Raw genomic sequence first — 27613 nt, forward strand, 5'->3', positions numbered from 1 at the left:
AATAGGCACTTACTGGAATTACAGTTAATCCTGATACAGTCTAGATGGGGAAGAATAGATGAAAAATGAAAATTTATCCTTCAAGGTAATAGCTGCAGACATCCAATAAAATCACAGTCCACCCTTCCGGGGACAGACACATGCAAATATGGCCACTCCATATCATCAGTCTTTACATAGTGTTATAACCCAGATATACTGCGATAAGTCTTTACCAATAGAAACGACAAATAGGGTAAAAATGGCCAATTTCAAACAAAGCTACATGGTGACAAATCTAAGTGAAAAGTCAGGTTTAAAAGTCAAAGATGCTTAACTGAGGCAGGCTGCAACCTTCTCCCCATCTGTGAAAGAACAGGTAATTTCTCTCAGTGCAATTAGAAAGTGCTCCGTCACAATGGGTCATAGAGCAGGCCAGGCCACAATCAGACACCTTGGACAGCTTGTGGATAGTATAACCTCAAAGGCTCATCTTCAGAAGCTAAGGATTGACACACAGCGCTCATCACCCAGGCCCAGAAATAAGGGGTTGTGGGTTTGCATGTTCTTAATGTCTAGATTTTAGAAATGAACAGTGGGTACTTTAAATTTATATTAATACAGAGGAAAAAACCCACATATTTATAAACACTCATTAGAGAACAAAGAGAATCCTTTCTATTTTAAGATTATTTTCTTGCCTGACTGAAAAAAAATTAAATAAATAAAAAAGAGAAAGAAAAAAAGGAGGGTGTTGGAGGAAGAAACAATTATTGGGGCATAGATTTATTTACTTTTAACTGCTTTCATGAACTATATAAGTAGGCAGAGGGTGGTGTTTTGTATGTAAAGTGAATAAACTGTTCTGTGCACAATCCTCTGCTGGGCTACGTGCGTTCATTTATTACTTAAAAAAAAAAAACAAACAAAAAAACAAAACAAAAAAACAAAAACAAAAACCAAAAAAACCCAACAAAACCAACCAAAAAAAACCCCAAACCCTACACCACACTACTTGGTTCGTATTGCTACTCCTGGTTTACACCTTTGAGGAACATGTATACCATCAAACCTAGATTTTGTTTCCATATAGCTGAGTTTGTCATGTGTCGTCAACCGCATCAGAAAAGTGGTTGCAAACAGCCGAGGAGCAGCACCTGCACACCCCCTTTACAGAAAGTGCTGGAGCCTCCCGCCATGGCCTCCATGCAGGAGGGGACAGGCAGGGAAGGGTCACCCGCCACACCCTTTGCTCCTCCTCCCTCCTCACAGCTAAACACCAGGGCACCATTTCTGCGAGCGACCCTTGAATGAGGTAGAGGGTCAGGTGGTTACTTACTTACCCCTCACTCCCCACTGGTGCTTTCTAAATCTGTGACTAAGGCAAAAAAACCACTTCATTCCCTTTAAAAATAGCATCCCCCTGAATGGGAATAGCTGCATGGGATGGGCATTTTCCTCCTGTTCTGTTTCAGATCCTGACTTGGACTTAAATGACGTATGCCATTTAAGTGTGGCAGAAGCTCTTTAACGCCACTCTGCTACTTAAGTGTGGCAGAAGTGCTTTTATTTCTTTACTTACTGTTTTGTTTTTTGTTTTTTTTTTTTTTTAACTAGAGAGAATCATGACCTGACATTTTGTCCATCATATTTTAAACAAGAAAACCAATTTTTCTTTTTTTTTCTTTCTGTAAAAGGGCTTGTGCCTCCTGTGTTCACAAGGCTGTTTGCTGAGGGCCGCAGTCTTTGGGCATTGAAGGGTTGTGTTATCGTTCGATACTACAAAAATACCACTACAGAATTGTTTAAAAAAGAGGAGATGGATTTAATATAGATTTGACACCTAAAAAAAGGAGACCAAGAAATCAATCAGTGGGAATATCTAGCTGCAACATTTTCAGTGTTAAAACCAGAAAGTCTTTGATACATGTGCATGTCATAGATTAATTGATGGAAGTAAAACTGAGCTGACCTACATATATGTTGTTTCTGCTTGCACATTGAAATTATGGAATTACTATTCTGAAGAAATTGTGGAGGGAGACCAATCTTCCACAATCAAAAAAACCCAACAATTTAGCCAAAAATTACCACTGATTAACTTGTCTTCCTTTTTTTAGAATACACAACAGTACAAAAATATAGTGATGGGTAATGTTAAGACTAAATAAAGAATACAAAAATGCAAAAGAAAACAAAAATAAATTGTAATAATGGTCGTGTATTTGTGTACGTATGCAAATGCCGCATTGACGTGTGCTTATATATAATTTCAGTTTACTTGTAATGTTAAAACAGGCTGTTTCATAAATGTTTGCAAGCAAAAAGAAAAATGCAAAGAAAATGTTAATTTCTTGGAGGAAGAGGTTGTTACCTAGGTTGACCGTTAGCTTAACTCGTCCTGCATCCAGCTCTAACCGAAGGGTATCGGCAGATTCCCTGGAAGTGGTCGCCATTAAAATGCCATAAGCTCGCTGGGACCTGAACCTCAAAGAAACATCTTCGGCCTCCGTGTGCATCACAACAGGAAGCTGGATTTTCATAAACATACTTCCATCATAGCTTAAAATTGTTGCCTCTGGAAACACAAAGGAGAAAACCAGTTGTTAAAGAGTTGTGCTCTGGCTACTGAAACGCCTTAAAGGTAAGATGGTAAATGTATATTCAGTCAGCATGACACAGAAAAACTACGTATTACTTTTCATTATTATTGCTGGGAGACACAAGGGAAGTCAGGTTTGGGGTTTTTGTTAGGATTTGTTTTGATTTATTTCATTTTTAAGTGGCATATCTTGATGCTTTTTAAAAAAATGAAATTGTTCTTTAATGACCCAGCCAGTCACGTGTACATCTTCAATGACATCAGTAAAATCACCTGTAAGGCAATGCTTGAAAGACCAGGCCTATATTGCCCAAAATAGGTCAAATCAGTAAAAAATATTCAGGTAACTTTAACAGCATAACAGAAGCCCATGCCTGACTGTCATTCTCCTAGATTATCACCTTAGAATGCTTAATGTATAAAACTATTAGCATTGCAACAACCATGGGTGGCAATTGTCATGCAGTGAGCAAAAATCCTCCTGAAATGCCTCCATGACTGTCCCCAGCATGGTTTGGATGGGGCACAGGTTGTTCCACAAATACAAAAGCTGTGGTAGGAACTCAAAAATGCTTATATGAACACTACGACAGCCTCAGCAAGAGGATTGAGACTGGAATTGGCATATTGAGGGTAACATCTTAAAACCCCCAAGACAAGCGAAGAACTGTCACTTTCAGACATTCCAGGAAACCCTCCTGGCCAGGGGCTCTGGCACAGAGCAGTCACAGCCTGTTAGACCCCAGAGCAACCAGTCACAAGCCTTCTTTTTCCAGCTTCCAGGCTGGTAACAAGAAAGGTAGCAAAGAGACTGCATTTCTGCTCACAGGGAGGCACTGCAGTTCCTAGAAAGCAAAAGAAACATTTCTGAAATGTATTAGTAAGTCCTTTTTGGCAGGACAATCAAACATTGTGGGCAGAGAACACCAATGGGAAGCTTCTCTATGCTTCAATTTGCTTCGGTGTAATGGAGGCACTTATCTAAAAGTTTAGTGTGGTGTCAACACGCAATAATTTTTTCAATGACTAATGCTACTGATACTGTGTTAAGTAAATATCACAGCTATGTTTGCCAAAATTGTTCCCAGAGCATATCTTGTAGGCTGCTAAAGGCAGATAAGTTCTTCAAGACTTCCAGCCTACACAATCCACGGAAGGACAAAACGTTCTACTAATTCTGTGAGAGACAAAGGTGATAAATGATATTTTCACTAAAACAATCAGAAAATGGCTTGGGTTGAGAGGGACCTTAAAGATCATCCAGCCCCACCCATGTCCCCTGCCATGGGCAGGGACAACTCCCACTGGACCAGGTTGCTCTGAGCCCCATCCAACCTGCCCTTGAACACTGTCCAGGGGTGGGGCATCCACAGCTTCCTGGGCAACCTTCTCCTGTCTAAGGAATTTTAAATTCCCCCAATACAAATTTGGAGAAAACAGTCTGATGTTGGGGAAAAAAAAGTGGTTACTGAGACTTCTGTGCAAGTCCCTAGATGTAACAGGTTATAAGGATGCATTTCCAGGTTTGATGATTCCTGACTACGCAGGTAATCACGTTTGCACCATATTTTAAATCTAAAATTGTTCAGTGAAGTAGATTAAATACTTGCAACAATTTGAAAAGTGATTTTAAGTCAAAGAGTTTTCAGTGGAAGGTGATTTGCTTTTTGATGGTTTGGGGTTTTTATTTGTTACTTTGGGGGTTGGGTTTTTGTGGGTTTCCTTGTTTGTTTGTTAGTTTTTTGGGGGAAGTCATGAAGAAGGGCTTTCAATTCCATCCTCTATTTAGCTGTCTAGTCTGTGCATAAAAATCTCCCAAGATTTTCATCAAGGTTAACATAATTTAGGTAAAGAATTCCAGGAAAAAACCCTAAATTTCCATACTAACATAGCAGAAAATAAAAGATATTTTGAATTTTCTATAAAAATCCACCACATTAATAGTACTCAGGGTTTTCATATACAGAGTAAACCCAACATTCATCAATGCTAGAGTTCTGTTTCTAACAAATTATCTTAGGATAATGTAAAAAAGAGAGCTGTCAGAATCAGCACTGCTATTTTTGCCAACTTTCCTTTAATTATTCAAGTTGTTTTTTTTGAAAACTGCAGAAAAAAGAGAGAAGGAACTTAATTGGAGACTTAATTTAATTGGAGACGGCCTGTGAGTAACACCATGGTGAGCAGACCAATTGTGATTAGATACTTAATCCTCCTAAGCCATACTGTGCCAGTATTTTGGGAACAGATGTTCCAAGAACAGACCAAAGATGCTGAACAGAAGATCAAATGACTTAAAAGCTCTGGGCAATGAGGAAGCCCCCTCATGTCAACTAGCCCCTTTTAATATGTCAATATGCCCTTTCCAAGGCACAGGCTTTCTAAATATGAAAGTATATTGCGGAAGGGAAAAGGGAAAAAAAAAACAAACCCAAACAAACCAAAAACCCAACAAACCCTCTCCAAACTACCAAAAAAATCCCCCAAAAAACCAAAAAAAATCCCAAGCAAAACCAAGCCAGAAACAAAACAAATCAAAAATGCAAAGGCAAACGGAAAACAACAAAGAAATCAAAAACAAACAAAACCAACCCCCAAAAAACCCAAATAACAAACAAAGCAGAACCAAGCACAAAACTAGCAGGAATGGATTGCTAATGTACAAGGCCTGGTCAGTATGAAAGAACAATTCAGCTTAAATATGTATTAATTTTTACCACTTTTTTTTTTTTTTTTTTTTTTGCTTTGGACCAACTAATTCCAAGATGTCTCATCTTGACAAGAAATCTACATGGCTAAATAGTCTCATATAAGTGTTGGCAGAATGTCTTTTTTTCTCTTGTTCAGCTTTCTCTTAATTATTAGATCAAAAGGTAATAGACGAAAAGTTTAAAGAAAGAAGGAAAAGAGGAATAGCTTTACTACCACTTCACTATTGGAGTCATAGTGCTGAAAAGAAAAAACAGCAGAAAATCCTTATAAAATGCTTGCTGACAATTTTTTTTTTTTTTTGGTGGCAGCAGATAAGTACATGCAGTGGTGTTCTTAAGGAATATATGGCATTACGTAGTACAGAGATTTATATAAGAATGTTTTATACATTCATTCTTTGACATTCTTTATAGCCTGACAATTCAAACTTTTCCTGCTCCTGTGGTAAAAACCAGCCAACCAAAACACACAAATGAACCAAACTCCAAAACAACCCCCACTGAAGAGTTCAGTTCCCTTCTCAATTTTTTTTTTCTTCAATTTGTTTTTTATTAAAATCTTCATGGCTAGATAGTAGCCTTTTCTACACACACACACACACACCACCTCAATTATCTCTGTGTCTAAAGGCAAGGATGCACAGATCAGTACTGACATGAGAGGAGATTCAGGACCTTAATTTCCACTTGAGCTGGAATTACCTAAATTGCTCAAGAGACAGGCACCAACTCTTCTGGAAACTTTCCTGCATCTGCTCCTTCCCTCAGAAATGCTGAACTGGATATTTTTAGAGTAAAGAAGAATTTCCTGAATAGATGCAATTCTTCAACTCACAGCTTATTTAAATTAAACTGAAATAAGTATGGACTAGGCATTTGGATTTCAGGGTTCGTTCTCATAAGTCTTGGAGTTAAGTTGAAGTAGTTTTAAAAGCATGATTCTTGGTGAGTGCAAATGCCTACTGCACATAATTTAATAAATAAAAGAGCATCTTGTTTCCTCTGGACCCCTTGTGGTGCCTGTGAAGTCCCAAAGAAAGAATTATTAATTTTTTCCCGCTTTTTCAGTTTCAGTTTGTCTGCAATAATTTAAGGACTGTATTGCATCCCACAGAGCCATTTTTAAAGCATGAAATCACCCTCTGTGTCTGCTGTCACTAAAATCCCACACAAACTTTGCCCAGAAATGACAGACTATACAGTCCAGAGTCATGCCAGGATATGTATGAGCAATCTGGATCATCAATAATAAAGTATTCAGGTTTGCTCTCTGATCCTGTTTTATTTACCAGTGCAAGCAGAGCAACAAAGTTGTGCCCTGAAAACGCCCCAGTGATTTTACTCCTAGAAATTGTGTGAATATTCAAATATATTGGCTGCTACTGAGTCAAATTGGAACATTTTGTTCTCTTCCCAGGTGTTTGGTGTTTTCTACATGCCATCTTCTTCAGTCCACCTGCGCCCAAATCTGCAGCCTTGGAGATTTATAGGGAACATTTCCATAAATTTGACAGAAACAATTCTCTGTATGTGATTATTTACTGGACAATGTGCGAATCGAACTGAAATTATTCCTCCCAATTCCTACACTGGTATTAGTTCAGGACTGAGGTCCTAAGCCACACTCTAAGTTTTCTAGAACTTTAACACACAGGACCAATCACCTAATTTAAGACAGAGATGAAATAGTATAATAGTATAGTATTTAGAACATGTGATTCTGCATGCCATCTATCCTCATACCATCATATTATTCTTAATTTAAAATTTTAAAGCATCCAGGTATAACACAAGGAATAAAAGCTGCATTTTTTAATGTGCATATGTGTATGTAGGGGTCTGTGCACGCACAATATGTACATCTACACGCACTCTACTTTAAACAGATTTTCTCTTCAGAAATGTCACCTTCATAAACCTTTGTCTGCATGCTTACCTTTTTTTATCCCTGTTTGATGATTTTACTATAGTTCCTGGCTATTCAGTCAAAAGAATATCTGTAAAAGGCTTTGCCAAGAGGCAGTCACTCACTCAGTGATCCACAAAGTAAGAGAGGACACCAAATTATATTGCTGTGACATCTGTCCATCCATCTGCTAGAGTTTTCATGATCTACAAAACCCAATCTACAGATTATGCTGATGTTTAAAATTACTGAAAATCAAGAATAAAATCAACTATAACTTGCAACAGGATAAAATGGATGTGGATACAAATATATATGTGTGTGCATATATGCATATAAATTTAAGTATACACAAATTGAAATAGACCACAGTGGTGTTCCAGGAGTTTTGTGCACTAATGAGTTGAAATTATTTCAGATTCTGTATCGTACACTAGACAGCCATGTATGGATGTTAGCATTCCTATTTCAGGTGAAATAATATGAAAAATAAAATTCAATTGCAATAAAAAGTAACTCCATTTTTTTTAATGAAAGACACCTTAATTACTTAATGTTAAATATTCTAGTTGTTTAATCTCCAATATTTTATTCTAAAACTTTCTTTTCTTTGTCAATCTGTATTGTTTGCTGAAATGAGTGCGCTCCCCTTTTATTTCAATTAGCTTGAACAATTGTAAATGTGCTGTTTATATCACCAAATACAGAAGTTTATCAGTTCCTACACTTGGGTAGCAGTTATAATAACTTTGTGCAGTAGGATGCCAACACGACGCTTTCAGACTCCCAGAAGCTATAATCTTATTAATGCATGACCACTTGGGACATGAATATTACTGAGAAGACATCTCCTTTCAGTGCAGCTCCCTCTGGACAGGGAAACCCAAGAGCAGGAAATGATCTCAAAGTGCTGAAGTGCCACACATAGTTCTGTTGGACAAGAACCATATGTTGCTGTGGAGGAGCCAACACCACCACTCCAGTACCACCGTTCCCACCAGGGGAATAAATACACTGGGAAAATGAAGCCTTAAGCTAGATAATGCTTGAAAATAAGGCATGGGAAATAAAAGGCAAATGTTTCTTTACAAAACATCACCACTTGTCCAACAAAACATCACCACTTGTCCAACACGAGTATGGGAAGTTGCTGTGATGGTGCCTGCTTTCAGATCTTTGCAGATCTGCATGTGTTTATGTCTCTAAGGCACAGGTTTCCCGGCTTTTCCGTAGGAATAAAATGCAAACCCGGTTTTGGCTCCAGCCCCAGTGTAATAGGAGAGTTTGGCCACAGGGTGGTACACCAGCCATGTTTAACCGAGGGATGCATCAGGCGGCTCCGTTATCCCTCTGCCGGCCCCGCTCCACCGGGAGCAGCAGTCTGGAGAGCTCAGCACAGCTGGCCGTGAGCCAAGGCAGCGGCAGCCAGAACGGAGACAGAGAAACCCCACAGAAACCCCACTGAAGAATCTGAGAATCTACTTGCAAATGATGATAATATGGAGGTGCCCGTACTACATAAATCTCTACCGACATACAACTTAAAACATTCACTGGGGGTTTTATTTCTCAATTTGAAAAGAAGCATTTTTGCTTCATCTGACAAACTCAAAAAATTAATCAAACTAGATGAAAAGAACTTAGATTTTCAGTGAATAAACTTAAGGTTTAGGTTTCAGGTTTAAGACAAATCTGCAGAAAATACTTTGTCAACTGTGAGATGAAAAAATACAACTCCTGGCATTGAAACACTTTCTATTCCAATAAGAATTTAAAAAAAAAAAACCCTAGAATATTAAATACTTTTTTTTTATTGTTTACCTACTTACATTAAAATCTTGTATTAGCACATTGCAATTTTAAATAAATTACAGGGTTTTCAGTCTATTAACTAATGTCAACATCTGCCTTCCTTGATACCATCCACCTTTTCAATTAAATAAATGGGGTTTGTCAACTTCACTATTACCTTTTCTAGGTAAGTGGAATACTCACATTTTAGGAAACTTCAGACAGTTTCCCTAAGTACTTAGATCTTTTCAAAAATAGATAAGTAAAAAATATTAATTCCTACTGACTCTTCTGCTTTGACTCATGGGTGAAGTTCTGGCCATGGATTTAAGTGACACTGTGGAATTCAAAAGCAAATTTAATTCTATACTAATATTGTATAATAAATAAATAGGCAGAGAATAAGACCTCAGTTTGGAACTGGAATGTGACAATTTAGCTAATGCTTTTAAGATTTCAGCCTTTATATTATTCAAATCCTGTGCTGCATTAGTGCATAACTCTAAACTTCATATAAAGGGCTAACTACTCTTCACACTTTGGCCAGACAAAACAATTCCTCTGGGCCTGGAACCTGAGGATACCCTCGAGCCTCAGGCCATGAAAAGGACAAACAAAAGTGAATTGTGGGGGTGCAAACTGAGGAGATATGACTTCATTACCTGAAGCTGAAACTGGAGGATTAACCCCTGGTATGTATATGGAGAAAAATTATATCTGTCTGAAAAATTTGTGACCATTGTCCATTTTGGGTGTGGCCTCTGGGAGGCTTTTACCCTGCTCAAGGTTTATCTATTGAAGGCTTTTAACATGTACTCACTTTATTCTCTCAACTTTGTCTGGCCTCTGTTCTAGGTAGCCATTCCAAGGCATCACAGCAATGCAATAATATTTAAAATTGCTTTCACAAAGCTTTTCAGTTTTCAGAACTCAGCAATATATGATGAGACACAAGGAGGCATTTTCTAGGTGATATTCAGCAGTACTGACTCACTGTCATAGCCACCCAATACTTCTTCATGCAGCTTAGAATCTCCCCTAAGAGCTTTCCTCCAGAATTACTGCTTTGAGTCTAGAGCAGGGGTCCACCTCACATCAAGAGAAATCAAGGATTGTTTCTTTGCCTCATGAGAGTTAGTGATAGTTTATAATTTTTAATAATTGAACAGGATTTTATTTATGTTATGGCTATGCTTTTTTTAATATATAAAAGTAGAAGTGCAGTCATCTCACAGAACCTACCTCTTTCGCACGATCTGCCAAGGTACCCTGTGCCAGAGCAATCACACACATATCTGTTCCACCCATCCCTGCACACACCATTGTTTTTACAGGGGTTGCTAAGGCAAGGCTTTGCAGTTTCTCTTGAGCATGAGGGTTTTACTCCAGCTGTGCTTTGAATTTCAGCCATCTGTCGAATATCTTTGCTTTGACCATCAATAAATAAATCTCGAATGCAGCCAACGTATCCATAATTGAGGAGTGCTGTCCACACTTCTGTTGGGAAGACCAGGCCTGCTTTATTTTCTGGTAAGCCTCCAAGATACAAGTCATCATCCAAGTCAAGGATTTCACTTTCCCCTGGTGCAGTGTATGGAGTACGTAAGGTGTTCACAGATATCGTCCCTGGAAAGACAATTAAATGGGTGATTTTCAAGATATTTGATTTTGGTACTAATTTTTTTCCTCTATCATCTACATGTCACATTAGCTCCCAGCAAACAGCTGTAAGTGAAGAAGAGGTATTTTACTTGTACAGCTATAGAATCATAGATACACTTCAGTATTTTAATTGCAGTGTAGTCAGGAAGTTAATGATATAAAAATCCTTTCTGCACAACACTGCATGAGCACAATAGGAAAAATCTCAGTCAAAATCCCCTTACTGATCTAGGCGCAGGAGGGATGCAGTTCATAGTTATTTTCAGAAATATCCTCTTTGTGCAACAACAACAACAAAAATATCTTCACTCCCTCATATGTATTTCAAAGCCTTAAGGCCAGGGTTGCATCGATAGATTTCAACCTGGGAGGAAAACCTGAGTCTTGGGTTTGGGTCCAAAGACACAGTACTTTAAAAGACTTTCACCACTTCCAGTGGGCTTTGGATAAGACCTTTTTTTCTTTAAATGCAGAAGGAAAATGCCCTCATCAGCTGCCAGGCAGGCAATCATTAAGAAGGAAGTGATGTGGTCCTGGAGGGGAAATCAATGCCTCTGACACTTGTCTCCAAACGTGTGCATGTTACAATGAGAGGGAGAGAAGATGTACGCACACCTTCAGAAAACCAGAAATATCTTTTCCATTTTAGTCTACAAATTTAACAAACAAAATTGAACCTAAAATAGTGATCTTTTTATGAGGTATCTGAACAAAGAAAATGTAATCATCAGCAAAGAATCTTTTTTTGGTGGTACTTTTTTTAAAAATAATGAGGTATGCAACACCTACAATTTGAATAAGAAGAAAAACAAATTTAGTACATACAGTCACAGAGCATACTTATGCCAACCAATTTTAATTTTGTTTCTAAGTAAAATCACTTGGCAAAAAAATCTTCACGTAGATCTTCACAGAAGTGATTCCTTATCACTCTATGTGGTTACAAAAGCAAACAAAATATAAATCAAAATATTATATAGGTCACAAAACTATTCTAATGATCAGTCATATCATGCAACACTGTTATCTGCTGGGCATAACATTGAAAGTGTTTTAGTGGTGACAAGACACTGAAGAATTGTGTTCACCATGATGAATTTAGCATACATATATATACAAAGTGAACATGATTCACCATCTCCACTGTTAGCCTGAAACACATTCCAGAAGATAACACTGATTACCAAAAATGCTTCCACACTGTGGTAGGAGTTGTGCATAAGAACAGATTCACACTTTACACAGCATACATAATAAAATGTGAGTTTTAAGCAAACAAAGGCAGGTCAGAAAAAGATCATTCTCTTACTTGGGTAGAGCCTAAAATGTAGGCTTCTCTTTTAGTAATAGACTCCTGTGGAAGCTATATTTTTTCTATTCTTTTCTTGATTCAGTAGGTTAACTTCAACAACATTGACAGAATTAATATCTGAAGAATTTGGATTGTTAGTAAAAGCTATTTTAGGGTAAAGGTCTCAGGAGGTCCAATTCCCATGTGAGACTTGAGACATGGGTTTTAGAAGGACTGGATATCACAAACAGTATCCCTACTATTAGAAGAGAACAAGCAAGATAAAGCAAAGGCTTGCATAGCATTTTTGCATCTTTGTAAGCAAGAATAAGGATGTGGTCAGTTTTCCCTTTTATGTATTCTTAGAAATGTTTTCCGTGTCAGTTGAATAATCCCATAGATATAAAAGTGAACTTCCAAGAAAGTAAGAAATTTACATGCTGAAACAAGATACGTTTTCTTCCAAACTTCCATCTGTTTAAAACTGATATGAGATTAGGGTGTGCTAACTCTAAACTTTTGTTGTTGCTTCTCAGCTTCTAGAAGCAGAACTTGGCACTCATATGAAATGCTTGCTATAGGTTTGACCTTAGGCATGCAAGCATAAACATTTTGAGATTTGATTAATATCAGCTGAGTCAAACAAGGACACCTGTGAATGACCTGTCAAACCAAGAGAGACTTTTCAGAGAGCATCCTAGGGTATCAGGAAGGATGGCGAACAGCCATCCTTTTTGTCTGTAAAAACATTAGAGAGACTGTAAATATAAATTGTACTTGTCCTCACAGAGTTTTTTACTGCTATTGTTGCTTGCTGCCATCTGTTGATGTACAGGCTAATTTAGGAGCAAAAACTTTAAACCCATGTTCAGGCAGCACCCACTTGTGCACCCACACACGTTAACTCAGCTGCAGCCTCCAACAGCAAGCTCCAACATGTGAACAGCGCTGCTTTCTGCTGGACAAAAACAGTCATATTTTCAACACATTAACAAACAATCCTAAAAACTCCTTTTATATTGAAAAATAAAAATCTACTGTGTCTTGATAACCTTCAGTTCACAGAAAAAGATAAATCTCTGCTAGTGTAGCTGCTACTCTGTGTTGCAAGTGGAAGCTTTGCAAGCGCAGAAGGCTTAGGAAGGTGAATGATAAGGGAAACTGGTGACTGTGAATTACAGTAAAGTGATAGATTGAAGCAGGAAATTTTTCTTCTCTCTGTCATAAAGGATTACCCTGAAGAGAGCTTAAGTATTATTTTAAATAGATGTCAACAGCTTCTTAAAGAAATTAACTTTTTACCTTCCCAGGTAAAAGACATGAAACCCCATAAAATGATCTGTGTGAGAAGTTCTCTGAAACTTTATCGGAAACCTTGCAATCGTGGCATTTAATGACTATGGGTAGAAAAACATGACAGGCAAGCACACAGCCATCACTGCTGATGATATCCAAATTACCTTTTATGTACCTCTGACAGACAAAACTTTACTCACTAATTGCTTTGTAAACACAGATGAAAAAAGGAAAATCCAAGTAAAATAAGGGAACATAAAAATATTCCAAAATACAGCAAAAATTACAGAGCCTTTTAAGAATCCTACAACAAAATGCAGAACTCAAGTTCATAGAATGTTGGTCTACAGAAAATAAATAATAGTTCATCAGCACCTTTGGGTTCACAGTGCACCCAGAGCTGAGACAGAGGTGGTAGCACATGCTGCTTCATCTTGGTGAGGTTTTGTTGCCTTTTTTTTTTTTTTTGGGGGGGGGGGTGATTTTTATTAATAGTTTTTCTAGTTCATTGCAGGGTTTTGGTTTTTTTTTTGTTTTGTTTTCCTGTGGTTTTTTCATGGTTGTTTTTTCTTGTTTTGTATTTTTCTTAAGCCTGTTGTCTTTCTTGAGGGAAACTTTCTGAGTTTTACTGAAAATGTCTCAAGCTGAACCTCATAGCAACAGGAGAGGCTGCCACACAAATTGGGGACTGTGATGCACACCTCCTTTCATAGACTTCAATTCTACTTTCTCTGGGAATTATAAGCAGATTAAAAGGAATTGTTTTGATGAATAACCTATGTGCTCCAATCCATTAACATATTTCTGCTCATGAATATGAAAGGACATCACTTTCCATGGAGGAAGAAAGGGAAGCTAAGGGAGCATGCAAATATCTTATGTGGCCAGCACAAAAAAAAGGTTAATAAATTTCCTTGTAGAGATACTAAAATGTCATTCTCAAGACAGAATTGTCAAATTTTACAGGAGGAAAGAATGGGAGATATCTTGTTTAACAAAATAACCTAGAGACAACAGATTTTGATGAGGAAGCAGCAGATTCAGAAGAGCACTGGACGCTCAAGAGGGAGAGAAGACAATAAATTGTAACATCTCTGGACTAAGAACCATCCTTAAACATCCTTCTTTTCATAACAGCACCCAGATACACATAAGTAGTGATACCACTTTGAAAAGAGCCATAATGCCTTCCAGGAAACAAGCAGCTTCCATGCAGGGTTTTTGAAGACTCAAAGTAGGAAATAATTTTTGTATTTCTATCAGAATAAGAAAGCAATGGAAGAATGCTGATAGCACATGGTTTGTCCTGCCTGAAAGAAGTAAAAAGAAATGACAAAGACAAGAAGGTGTGGAGTGACTTATTTAGTCAAGGAATTAATGATCTAGTTTCAGATTCTAAAAACAAGTAGCATTTCTTATCTCCAGAAATTGGACATAAATTTGAGTGTCTTGTAATGACTTACAGCTGCTTTGATTCTGCAGCATTTCACCTGAGAACACAGTGCAATTTACCATTCAGAAACTTCTTCCTGCATTGGAAAAGCAGTTTGAGAAAAACTAATGAAGTTATGGTTTTCAGCAAGAATTACTGACTTAAAGGGTAACTGATTAGCGAGAAGTCCTTCAAAGGATGAGTCAACAATTTCAGTCAACAATAACATACATGAGCAAAAAGGGAAATATATTAGAGATTAGAGAGAAGCCTGTTGTGCCACTTGGCTTAGTTTTGGTTAAGTTTTATCTTGGACTCCGAGAAAGCTGCAGATCAGCCAAGAAAGCTGCAGATCATTGAAAGAATATTCCTTAAAATGCAGTATAAACCCATCCTCCCATGTATGAAAATTATTAACATCTGTTGAAATAGGAACATGTAAATCTGGCTGTTGTTAAAAGGTTAAAAAGATGTGGGAAGTAATATGTATAAGAGTACATGTGGAAAAAAAAATAACCTGCAACAACACCATGTGTAACAGACATCACAAAGCACTACTTACGGTGAGATGTTGATTATAGTTAAGCTCTAATTAAACACTCCAGAAATCATTTCTTGTGTTCAAACTGAAACTAACTTTAGTTCAAAATTTCAGTGACTCAGCTCTTAAATGCTACCTACCTATGAATAGATGCTGATAAAGATTGTGCTTTATGCTGCCCTGCACAATTAGAGGTTGACAAGAAGAGTAAGTTTCCTCCCTGAATTCACTATGTAATGGTGGTTTCCAAAGGGTGAATGGTGATTTAGCAAAAAAAAAAAAAAAAAAAAAAAAAAAAAAAAAAAAAAAAAAAAATTAAAAACAAATTTGCATGATTGTCCTTGCATATGGCAAAGAGTTTTGGAAAAAATTAAAAAATACTTAAGTCTCAAAACCAGTTAAAGTTATTCCTACTGTGTTACAAGAAACACTGTGAGCAAAGACCTTTACATCTGCTTCATGGTTCTTTTCTATTAAGTTTGGGTTTGTGGTTTTTTTCCTAATTCTTTTTCTTTCTGCAGAGTTTGCAATACTGTTAAGAGCAAAACAGGCAAACATTTCCCTTAGGTATGACTTAATGAGCCTCTCCAATCATATTCATTATCTCAGCAATTTACTTTTTCCTAAAACTGTGTATAAGAAACAAATCCTATTTCTAAATCTCATCTCTTTCCTGATCAGTTAAATATGAAGATTTTAAGTGCAGCTACTGCAACTGTTCTGATCTCTCTGCTTACCTGACATGGCCTATTTTAGTTTCTTTTTCTGCCAGTGAAAAACATCTGTTTATTAAGAGATGTTGAAAAATCAGATCATGGTATTAATTCCAAATACATCTTCTGTGCTAAAACACAATATAATAGCTGTGACAAGGACTGTGACTGCATCATGCAGCCCATGGCCAAGACAGGGCACATAAGAGGCAGCTAGAAGCTGTGGTCCTTCCCAGAAATTCAGGATGTACAGCTCAGGAGTGCTGGGGGGAAACTCAGGACACAGCAGTTGGTAGCACTGCTGCACACCTAGGAAGAAAGATGGACCAGCGGAGATAATCTTATGAATATTTCTCTTCACCCAACACTTAAATGTTAACTAAATACAGTCTCAGGAGCTCCGTCCTACCAATGATCTTTTTTTAGGTAAGAAAGCACTCAGACTAAGTCTTACAGGAAACAGAATGGGATTCTAGGGTGAAAACAAGAATAACAGGTCAAAGCTTTCAGCAAAAAGAAATTAAAAGGCACCATATCTTCCCTCTTCCTTGTATCTCAAAATCTGAGTGGATTGACAAAATGACTAGCGAATGTGCCTGAATGATTGCGATTTAGAAATGTGCTCACATTCCTTACATCTCCCTCCCCCCTCCACTGCAGTCCCAGACAAGCAAAGGCAAAGTCAGTCATTTAGAGTGGATGCTCACTGTGACTGAGAGTCTGGAAGAGAGCAAAGAATGAGAAATAAATCTAGTACTTGCTGATCCAGCTAATATGAAAGTCAAGGAAATTAGCAAAGCTCCTTGAGAAATGTCACAACATTCTTCTGTAAGAGAGAACTACTCTGCATTGGATTTGAAGTCTATGAGCAAAAGGTTGCAAGACACCAAACTTAATTTAAAGAAAAAAAGGAATCACAGTTTATTTGAGCTACTTATTCATTAACAGAAGAATCTCTTCCTTTGTAGCTAGGGAAATATGCTGTCAATGGCAACAGAATGTCTCAGAAAAGCAAATTTTTTTCTATACAGGGTATATTCATTCAGTTATATAAAAATTCTGAAGGAAAGCTAGTGAAAAGTAATCATATTCATGTGATTTTTACTATGTTTGGTCTGGGCTAGAGAAAAGAAACCAAAAACATCCTGAAATAGTAAAGTGAATTTTATCCTTTATGGGTAAAACACATGTATAATGTGACCAGGAGGTGGAGGGGAATGAGATAATCAGGACAGTGAGGAGGGCACACAGCAAACTCACTGCCCTGGACTTCAGGAGAGCAGACTTTGGCCTCTTCAAGGCACTACTCAGTGGAGCCCAATGGGAAAGAGCCCTGGAGGGCAGAGGGCCCAAGGATGCTAGCTGGTGTTCAAGGATCACTTTCTCCAAGCTCAGGCACAAAGCATCCCAACAAGGGGGCAACGGGGCAAAAATGCCAGCAGGCCTCCATGGATGGATGAGGAGCTTCTGAGCAAACTCAGAGGAAAAAAAGAGCTTTCAGAAGGTGGAAATGAAGACAGGTGGCTGTGGTGGAATGTAGTAAAATTGTACAGGGTGATATGGATGACGTTAGGAACATCAGGGCCCAGTCAAAATTGAGTGTGCCCCCTCACCCCTTTTTACTATTTCTATTTCCCTCTGACATTAACTGTTACATAAAATCCATATTTTTTACTTTGGCACATGGTCTTGTTTTCACCTTAATTCAAGGCAGAGGTATCTCTCTAATAATTTTAATAACCAGATCTTACCATCATTAAGACAAACAAAAGCATTGTCAGTGTTATTGGTACTTCTACCATAAACTATCATTGTATGTATGAGAATAACAAAAAAAATTTGATTCTATTTCATATTGCAGTTAAAATTCAATGTGCCAATCCATAAGCCTGCATGTTTTTATCCAGTATTCATGGTAATAGCTCAATGTCTTAGAGTTAATAGGTATTATGATTAGTTTTCAACAGTGATGGGGGAGTTGCATAAATTTCACCTATCTTGATCAGAGGCAAATCATCAGATGGATTAATTTGATTACTTATAATTCTACTTAAAAAATAATATGCAATCCTGATTACCAGGCAGGTTTTGCTTCCTGAAACTACTCTAAATTCTTGCTGATGTCCATTAACAGTTTTAAAGAATTAAAGTACACCCTAAATTCTCTTAATGGCACCTGTGAGTCACGTGTTTTGTGAAGCAATGAAAGGGCAGAACTTATCTTCAAATGTAAACAATTGCTATGCATTTATTTCATTCCTTTATAGATCTGTTGGCTTTGGATGTAAGAATTAACTTTGCTTTCAACAGTCCCACAGGTATGATTATTACAGGATTTACTGCCTCATATGAATCACTGAAACAGCACTTAAGAAGAAAGTCTGAAATGAAAACTGTAGTATAAATAATATAACTGCTGGATGTTCAATTCCAGTTGAGGATTTTGAGAAGTGTTTAGTTCAGTTAGGGGTTTTTCCCTTGGTTTTTTGTTTGTTTTTGTTTGGTTGGGTTTTGTTTGTTCTTGCTTGGTAGGTTTATTTAACCTTGGGAAATCTAAATTAGGAAATGACATAATAAGAAAATCAAGGTCTGTACCATTAGAATTTGAAGCTGCAGTGCCCAGGAATCAATTTTTTTTTTTTTCATAATCATAGTGCAAGTGGATTTCAGCATGGATTTGGCCAAAAACTTCAATTTAAACTTGCATCTAAGATTTGCTTTATCTGAAATATGATTTGTGTATAGTAAGAAGTTAAATCCTAAAATGATAACTTTTTTGGGGTTTAAGTTTCATAAAGAAATTATAAATGCAAGCTATAGAAAGGTAGTCACCAGAAGGAAGAAAGTGAGGGAAATCCCACAAAATGCAAAAAAAGTATAGTTAAAAGGCTAATCAGAAAATCTTCAGGACTGAATTACAGACTCAGTACATTCCCTGCCCTCTTCCTCCCCAAATCCTGGCATGAAGTACAGGAAAGTCACTGTAGAAGAGAGCTGTTCTTAAATTGATGTATATTGATTATTTTCTTAAGACAAGATATATGCTCCAGGTGAGACAAGCTGATACACATTGATGATTTCACTGGATAGATGCACTTTAAGCCATATTACATTTCAGTAGCATGAGGAAGAGTTCATGAATTCTTTATTTTTACCACTTCTCAGCGAGATAATTTTTTGAGTAAACTACTCCAGAATATGAATGACACTGATAGAATGAGGCAAATAAATTATTTCTATTTCTGCTGACATGTGTTGTTAGTCATTTATTAGCATATCGTTTAAGTACACTGAGATCTGCTGACATGACTGGAAGATCTGTGTTGTTTCTGTGGGGCAGCTATTCCCTGTGTTGAAGATTATTGTCAGTAATTCCCTTTTTGCTTTATTTTCACTCTTGAAAGTTGCCACTTCAGCTACTTGATGTAAGCAAGCACAGAGGGAGATTACTGTTGGTTTTTCAAGCACAAAACACACTCGCTTGCAAGATTAAGTACTTGATTATCCAATAATGTAAGTATAAGATATTTTACTCAGAAAATTATTGTATTCTGGCTCCTGAAAGTAATGACTTCTTATAATTTCCTTATTTTTCAGATGATGCCCAAGTCTAATTGTGGCCACATCAATATGTACCCAGTATTCTCTCAGATACAGCAGAAAAAAAGCTATTCTGAATGCAGACAAAAGGAACTTACCTGACCGCCCATCCCGCTGAAAATCCACATGGTACCATTCACCATCATTCACCTTCTTCTGCAAGGCTTTTATTTTTATAGTACCAGATCCCATGTCTAACAGCAGATAGAGGTGGCCATCGAGCATCTCAATGGCAAAAAAATCAACCTTCACCATCTGTGGATGTTTGGCATCTTTTTGGTGCCTTGGTTTCCCATGACTGAAAAGAATCAGGCCATTTGGCTCAGTTGTACGAAAGTCAAATGATATTGAGCCTGTTTTCTTGGCATTCCACTTTGGCAGGGAGATGAAAGACTCTGGTGTTTCAAATGTGATTGGATCTAAGGTTGCAACATTCTCACATTTAAATGCTACAACCCCATGAATCTTCATTTTAGGATCCCCTTGCTTGGCAAGTCGAGACAGCTCCAACCTGACATCATTATTTTTATATACAACCTGCAAGCAAAGCAGATAAGTTACTCAGAGAAACCTGAGCATTTTTACCAAACAGACACAATCTTGAATAGGCACATTATTTAGAGGATAATGGTGATGATATATGAATATGATAATTTACATACAAACAAGATGAAATAACTATTTTCATTGACTAATGATTTAATAATTGTTTTCATTAAACCAAACAAAGTTGCTCTAAAAATATCCCTGGAGTTAATTCTAACAATCTGAAAGAATCTACACATAATTTATACTATGAGTTGTAAATTAGCTTGTGTGGCCTTGATTACTTAAAAGCCTTTTCTGCACAGCCATTCTGCTATTATACAGAAGTGATAGATTTCTTCTCCCTCTGAACCCCTTAACTCTTCTGTTCATGCACAGAAAATATACCAAGGTCAGACACTTCATAATTTAACATCTTTTCAGTTTGTCCTTGGGGCTGAGGAGCAGTAACATTCAGGGAATTCATGAGGCTGTATAAGAGAGGCAAACCAATATCATAACAGATAAAAACCAGGAAAACCTTTGAGCCTGTTCAATTTGATGAAAAAAAACCCCAACTTACGTATTTTCTCTGACTGAAGACTTTTCTGATAAAAATGAACGGCAATCTTAGTTTTAAATCCAATTGACGTCTGCAGCAAATATTCTTGCTTAAAATCACATTTTAGCTTGGTCCAAGAAGCCTGTCACAATGCAACCACTTCCCAGGGTTCTAATGTTTATTAGTGTTTTCTCAAATTGCTGCTCTGTTATTCATAATACAAGAGCTGCTGAAATGAGCTCCCCAATACCAAAGGCACACACAAGTGTTTTGTCAATACTTTTAATTGTGCAATAAATTATACACCCAAGCTAAAATACCACTGAAGGGCTGAATACAAAACCATAGCGACAGAAGCTAAAACTTTCTCCTCTGTTTCTAAGGTTAAGCCCTACATTAAAAAGCAATTTGGAGAAAAAGCAACAGCTCAGCAAAACCAAACACTTTGTGCTGAGGCTTCTTCATCTACAGATTTGCACCATTCAGGGCTGGATCACATCTGGCCCTGATCCAATGTTCCAACTATGCAGTGTAGTTTGGAGCTGTTCAGGGGACACATCACTGGGACTTTACATCCCTGTCGGGGGTTAGAAAGTGCTTAGTAAATACTTAAGATAGATCTTCTGGATTAATTTCCTCTGAGTTATGGTTTGAACACACATGAAGCCCACTCTGACACCCAGTAAGGGAACACACAGCAGATGAACAGCAGAGCTGTGCTACTGTTAGAACTAAAAGCACTAGCACTTACCAAGTCTAAGATGACATACCCCACAAGTGATAGTTGCTATTGAAAAATGATGTTTAAAGATTAAAGAAAAGGAAGTGATTGATAGAGTGACATTTTTCAGTAAGAATTGGGTTCATTCCAATGACATCATTATCCACTATGCAAATTTCATCATAAGACTTGTCAGAATTATTCTACTATAATAAAATGTATCCTAAAAGTTAATAAATAACCCTATTTCTTCATTTTATTTCAGAGTTGAGTACAAGAAGTGTCGTTCCCATGAGAGCTGTTTCTCCAAAGACAACAGATAAACCTCACTGTGGATTGCTGACAGTAGAAATGCTACTCTGTCTGCTACAGAGACAGAGATAATGTGTTCTTCAACTGAAGACATCAGAAGTGAATAGAATTGGACTAAACCATAGTATTAGATAGTTAGGTTCCACCTTTCCATTTATCAAATATATCCACAACCCCTGAGATTTCACAGACTGTGCAAAGGAGTTTAGAACAGTACTGGAGAATAAGCACATGGAAGTGACACCCTGTGGGGTGGCTTTCTGTCTTTAGAGTGAAGAGGAAGAAGCCAGGAGCCTGGGAGGCTACTTAGAGACATCTGGTCTCATGAAGCATCAACCACTTTCTTTGGCAAGGGGGATTTTGGATAGGTCCTGCTTCATTTGAAGAAGTTACAGGGGCAACTTTTCTGGATTAGACCAAAAAGAATCAAACGCTGCCAGAGGATGCAATAAATAAAAAAGGAACAAATAGACTCTCATTAGAACTAAATCCTGCTTGGTGACAATGGAAGTAAATACAGCAACAAAGAACATGAGATCATCTTAAATTGCCTGCTGAGCAAGAGCAGGTACCAGGACAAGGTGAAGAAATGTATAAAGAGAATTTATTCTTTATGGACAAATCAAACTGTTCAACCTTAATGAAACTGGTTGACTGAATATGAAATTAGGAGTTGATTGATATGTTAAAAACTCAGCAGACTAAAGGAAAGCTAGGTTCTCCTTGAAGTCTAAAACAGCTTATTGTGATTTGAAGTAATTTGCCAACTCAGAAATAATAATTTCTAATAAATATGGTTTAAGAACATAATGGACAAAATGAAATGGTTTTCTCAATAACTTGTCACCAGCTCTTTAATTAACTTAATATATAATGCATGAAGGAAATGTCGCTAGAACACTCTAGTAACAGTGACAAATATTGTCAATTTTATGCCAGCAATATTAAAACTTTCTTGGAATCTCTAAATATTTTACATGACAATTTTGTGTTTCCCTATTCCACAACTGAAACTTTGTAGCTACTGAGAAGCAAATGACTGCATTTTATGACATACATTGTGAGGAAATTTGAATAAAGCCCATATCTACGTTTTAGAGTGCATATGTTTTACGTTTCAGAATGCACTTATGTTCATTTACTCTTTCTAAATGGAAAATTTTGAACTGAATTATCATGGATAATTAGTAATAAACCAGGAATATATGAACCATAACTGAAAAGACCTGTAAACTATTAACTGAACACAGTTTGTAGTTTGGAGCCTGTTTCCTGGTGTTATGCTGAGATTCTTACCCCTCTCCCTATCCATGAAAAATGTGCTCAGCCATCAGTGAAGCACAGCAAAAGGAGAAAAGCGGTACGTTCACAGAAATTAGTTGTCATTAAATTCTGGGAAAACCACTGAACAGTAAGGAATAATTCTGAGACTAATATCTGCTTTATAACTGATGAAGGTACACGCTTCAGAAACAACAGCCTCCAGGGTACAAATAACTTACTGATTTATCCATTGATTTTGCCTTTTAATTTTTCTTTTGCTCCTGGGTACATAAGGACAAACATACTTTTAATAGGGCATATATTATCTGCTATTTCCATCTGAGGCACACAGCACACAACGTTAACTCAGTACATTCTCCCTCCTTTAGAGACATGGATCCACAATTAGTCAAGTGAAGGGAATTTGAAGCAGAGAAATATTGGAATCACAATTCCCTTCACTCCCACACAACCCACCAGTCACTATGCTGGCATCCATTGGGTTGGCCCTGGATTTTAGCTTGCTCTTGCACTCACTTTCATACCTGAGCAACAATCTAAGTTTCCTGCATGTGAAACTGCCAGCCCTCAGGAAATTGTATCACGCCATTAAGAGCACCTTGAATTATTCTTGTGTTCACTCTGTTCTTTGTTGCTAAGATCAAGTAAGTTTCAAGATGTCAGTGTTTAAAATATATAATTACCTCGTTCTTGGAAACTGCAAAAGGTCACCTAAACTCCCCCCCCCAAAAACAGAGCAGTTAGCAATTCCCCATATAATTTGCAACCAAGCCATCCAAAGAGGAATAAATTTATGTTCTAAGAAAGACAGGAGAGAACATTTTACAATCAAGAGACAGGCTTCCTTTGCTGCCACCTAGGCCATGTGCTGGGTAACTTGCAATATCACAGAGCTGGACTTATTTGTTAAGACACAGCCTTAAGACAGCAATTATTACCTAAAGCTCTCTTTAATGTGATCTGTGGTCATGGAGGACAAACAAATTAATTCATGCTTCCCAAAGATAAATCATGTATAGGTTTTTTTTTTGCAAGCTGAGGCACTACACAATGAACTCCAGAAGTGTAAAGAGGTATAAATCTGTGAATGACCCTGAGAAAAGGTGAAGCAAAAGAGAAGGAATTTGTACTAGGAATGTTTCCTAAATCTGTAACTATTAAATTTGTAAATGTATAAGTCAAGAAAATTAAAAAAAAACAACAAAAAACCCCGAAGAACTCTATCAGTTCTTTCTACTGACCCTATCCCATGAAATTTAGAATGATGAAAGGTGTGAAAGAATCCAGATTACACTATTTTCAATTCAAAGTGCAACCCTTCCCACATCAAACACTATGAATGAAAAAAGGCATTGAGGCTTGTCATTTTGCTAATATGCCTCCATGCATTTTCAAGCTCCAAAAATGAATATATCAAGGAACACAAGCTACAGATTATTTATACAAAACTTAAGGAGCCCAAGTTCAAATGTTTGCAGTGGGGAGCATTCTTAAACACAATTTGAAAGCACACAACATTAATGACAACAGCTATCAAAGCCTCTGCATCATAAATCAGCTTTGTTTTCTGAACATAGAGAAGAAATTAGGGAGTATATTGAATGCTCCAAGGGAATAACTTATTCTTCCTCAAGTGAAATGGTTTTTGTTCTCTGAGGTCAACATTTGTGCAAATGTGGTGGCGATGGGGCATTTAGAAAGGGGGTCATTGGGCACCAAAATAAAACCGTGGTATCTCTAGAGTCTTACTAAGTGGGAGGCAAGCCTGAGGACAACAGGATAGGGTTCCATGGTATGGATACATAAACACCTGGAGAAAACAATAGCATGTGCATTTTGTTGCATTATTTTAGATCAATTATTATGGTCTGGGAAACTGCCCTGGAAGATTCAGCTCAAAAAACCTCTTGACTTAGTTGATCTAATAAACAAACAAACAAACAAACAAACAACAAAAACCCAACCAAACAAAAAAACCACAAACAAAACAAACAAACAAAACAAAAAAACCCCAACAAACCAAACCAAAAAAAACCCCCAAAATAATAACAGAAAAGCACTACAGTGCAACAAATTCCTTAGAGTATATATCTGGGATTTTCATATTCTGCTGTTTCTTCTTCCTGTCTAGTCTGAGTATCCAAAACCACGGAGTGCAAACAGATCACACTCAAACTTTTGAAGAACATTAAATGGGCTTTTGCAAGGTAAACATATTATTCATACAGTAAATGCTTTGTTCTGCTTTTTGTTGCACTGTTTATAGCTTTATATATAACAAGTAGATTTTTTAAATCAGACATTCTCTCCACAGACTACTTTAGCCTAAGGTAGAAAGAAGAAAACCATTATAACGACCCTTGTGTTAGGAGGTCAGGACCAGTAATCCAGGGATTTGGGTTTAACCTGCACCTAAATGCCTCACAGAGAAGTTAATTTCTCCTTGCTTCTCTGTAAATTGGGTACATCATCTTCTCACAGGACAGCAACTTGCTTGAAGATTGAAGTTTATATTACCAGCACAAAATCTAGTGAAGCTTCATCCAAAATCAGACACATTTACACACACATTTCCTACAGGCTGTCAATCCCCCATTTTCCTCTTAAGGAAAATAGGTATGATATAGTTCTCACTTTCTAGTCTGCAACTACCGAGTGCAGAGCTCACTGATCATTCAGATAAAAAAAACACCAAAATGCACCCATTCTGTTCAAAAGCTGCACAAAATGAAAGCTGAACTTGAGCAAGCCATGTCTCAGGAGAAACACAAAAGCATACCATCCTATGTCCTGATAATGCACTTGGCAAATGCTTTAATGGCACACTACATGGCTAAATAAAGACAAAAATTAGTGATGTTTCTTGTTTCTGTAACTAAGCTACATGGATGTTTTTTGCACTCCCTTTCCTTAAAATAACAGGATATATTGCACATTGGGCACTTAGAAAACTTGTTTACACAAAGCAGGCATACTTAATGTGCACAAATTTATACTCTATTTAAACTGCTAATTATCTTATCCCTGCAAGTTCTAGGAAGGAAAATGGGCACCAAAAAAAGGCTAAAATTACCATAACCATAGGGAATTTCACTATGATTTCAACAGCACACCTGTACTTCTACTGTGGATTGAATATCATCACTCTCCTACCCCGATGTAAAAACAATGGGAGGAAAAAAAAAAAAAAAACAAAGCCAGAAAAACACAAACCCAAACAAACGCCTACAACTTGGTACAAAACAGATATATTAATTACTCTAAGGCAACAAAAAAAGTTGTTAATGGATACATGCACTTGTAGAAACAAAACCAGTACTGACAGAAACAAAATTATAGGTATACTGTGAGTGTGAATTTAGATTCCCTGTGCAGTATGGGCAAAGCCACCTCAGTTCAGTGCATGTCACCTATCTGCAGAGTTAATACAGTCATGACAGCTCGTCTTCCAGGCCAACTAGTCTTTTCTGCTGGAGTTTTGAATGTGGATCCCAGAACTGCTTGTTTCTTTTCTCTCCTCCTTTGACTGCCTGAATAGAGATGTTTTAAGGGGATGCCAGAAAATGCCTTTTTATGTTCCGAGTAACTGGAATATCGTTTAACATGATATATTGGCAGAACTTAGGAAAAAAAGAAAATCAACATTTTTTTTCTAATAACATTGATAATGGGATTGTTATGTTTTTCACCCTGCTGTGGACACAAGTCTTTTGAAGATCTTTTTTCCCCTCTTCAATAGACTATTTTGCTATTCTTTGTGCGTCCTGCTGTCTGCTGCCAGACTGCTAAATGTTTCTGACTGTGGTTGCTATGCTTTCTCTTTTTAAGAAATGGGTTCAAGTTTCCTTTTCTTTTTTTTTTTTTTTTCCTGCTTCCCATGGCAAGGACTCATAGAAATTTCTTGGCAACAGCTAAGTTGCAGAGTTTAGGGACAAGCTGGTTCCACAAAAGCTCTATTGGGCCCTTAGTAAAGATAAAGCCTTCACCAAGACATAAGTCACGGAATAAAAACAAGAAAAACAGGAACCACCGAAAGGAAAACAAAATGTATTGTCTAAGGCAAAAGCAGCTTTGCATTAATATACTGTATGAAGTCTAAGAAAGAAAACAAATTATATGCTACCTCCAATGACTGTTTGGGAAAAGGAAAGGGCTAGAGGAGACTCAGCTGCCATGCTGGATTTCAGCTTTTTCCTCTTCTTTCTTTCACAGTGCAGTAAGAGTTACCAAAGACTAATTCTGCAGCAAATTCAGAAATGTGCTGGTTTTCCTCTTTCTCCATCAACCATTCTTACCCAAGATCAAGTAAAAAAACTCTTTAAGGACCACAAGAAAGAGGGGTTGTAAAGCAGAACACCATCATTACCATTTGTAGGGTTCAAGGATTATTTCCTTAGCATAATATTCATTATATGCTAGAAATTCCCTATCTTTAGCACTTAAGGCTTTAAATTCAAGGTCGTAAAATACAGAAGTAAATAATGGAAAAACAAAAAGATCATGCAAAAATTTATTTTCTAGGGAAGAGCTCAACTCAAGTGCATTTGAAGGCAACATGACAGATGTAGATAAAATCTGAGCTACTTTTCATTAGGGTAGGAGAAACATAAGTTAAAAAAATTGAAGTTGTCACAAAAATAGAAAAACAATGAATCTTAAATTAAAATCTAAAATGAGCTCAACAC

General features: G+C 37.1%; 1 protein-coding gene across 30 annotated transcripts in view; it reads right to left on the minus strand.

The window, feature by feature from the left end:
- NRXN1 (neurexin 1) overlaps positions 1-27613 on the minus strand; it is a 673398-nt gene that overhangs the window by 384317 nt on the left and 261468 nt on the right. For 20 of the 30 annotated variants that reach the window (XM_038133407.1, XM_038133387.1, XM_038133371.1 and 17 more), the window contains 4 exons: positions 19623-20061; positions 10232-10615; positions 2354-2557; positions 14-40 (listed from right to left, as the gene is read on the minus strand). In XM_038133407.1, coding sequence (XP_037989335.1) covers positions 14-40; positions 2354-2557; positions 10232-10615; positions 19623-20061 — 1054 coding nt within the window. The remainder of the gene's footprint in view (positions 1-13; positions 41-2353; positions 2558-10231; positions 10616-19622; positions 20062-27613) is intronic. The other 10 variants (XM_038133405.1, XM_038133404.1, XM_038133376.1 and 7 more) reach the window with 1 other exon arrangement.

Source organism: Motacilla alba, chromosome 3, assembly GCF_015832195.1.
Source record: "Motacilla alba alba isolate MOTALB_02 chromosome 3, Motacilla_alba_V1.0_pri, whole genome shotgun sequence".
Classification (NCBI taxonomy): Eukaryota; Metazoa; Chordata; class Aves; order Passeriformes; family Motacillidae; genus Motacilla; species Motacilla alba.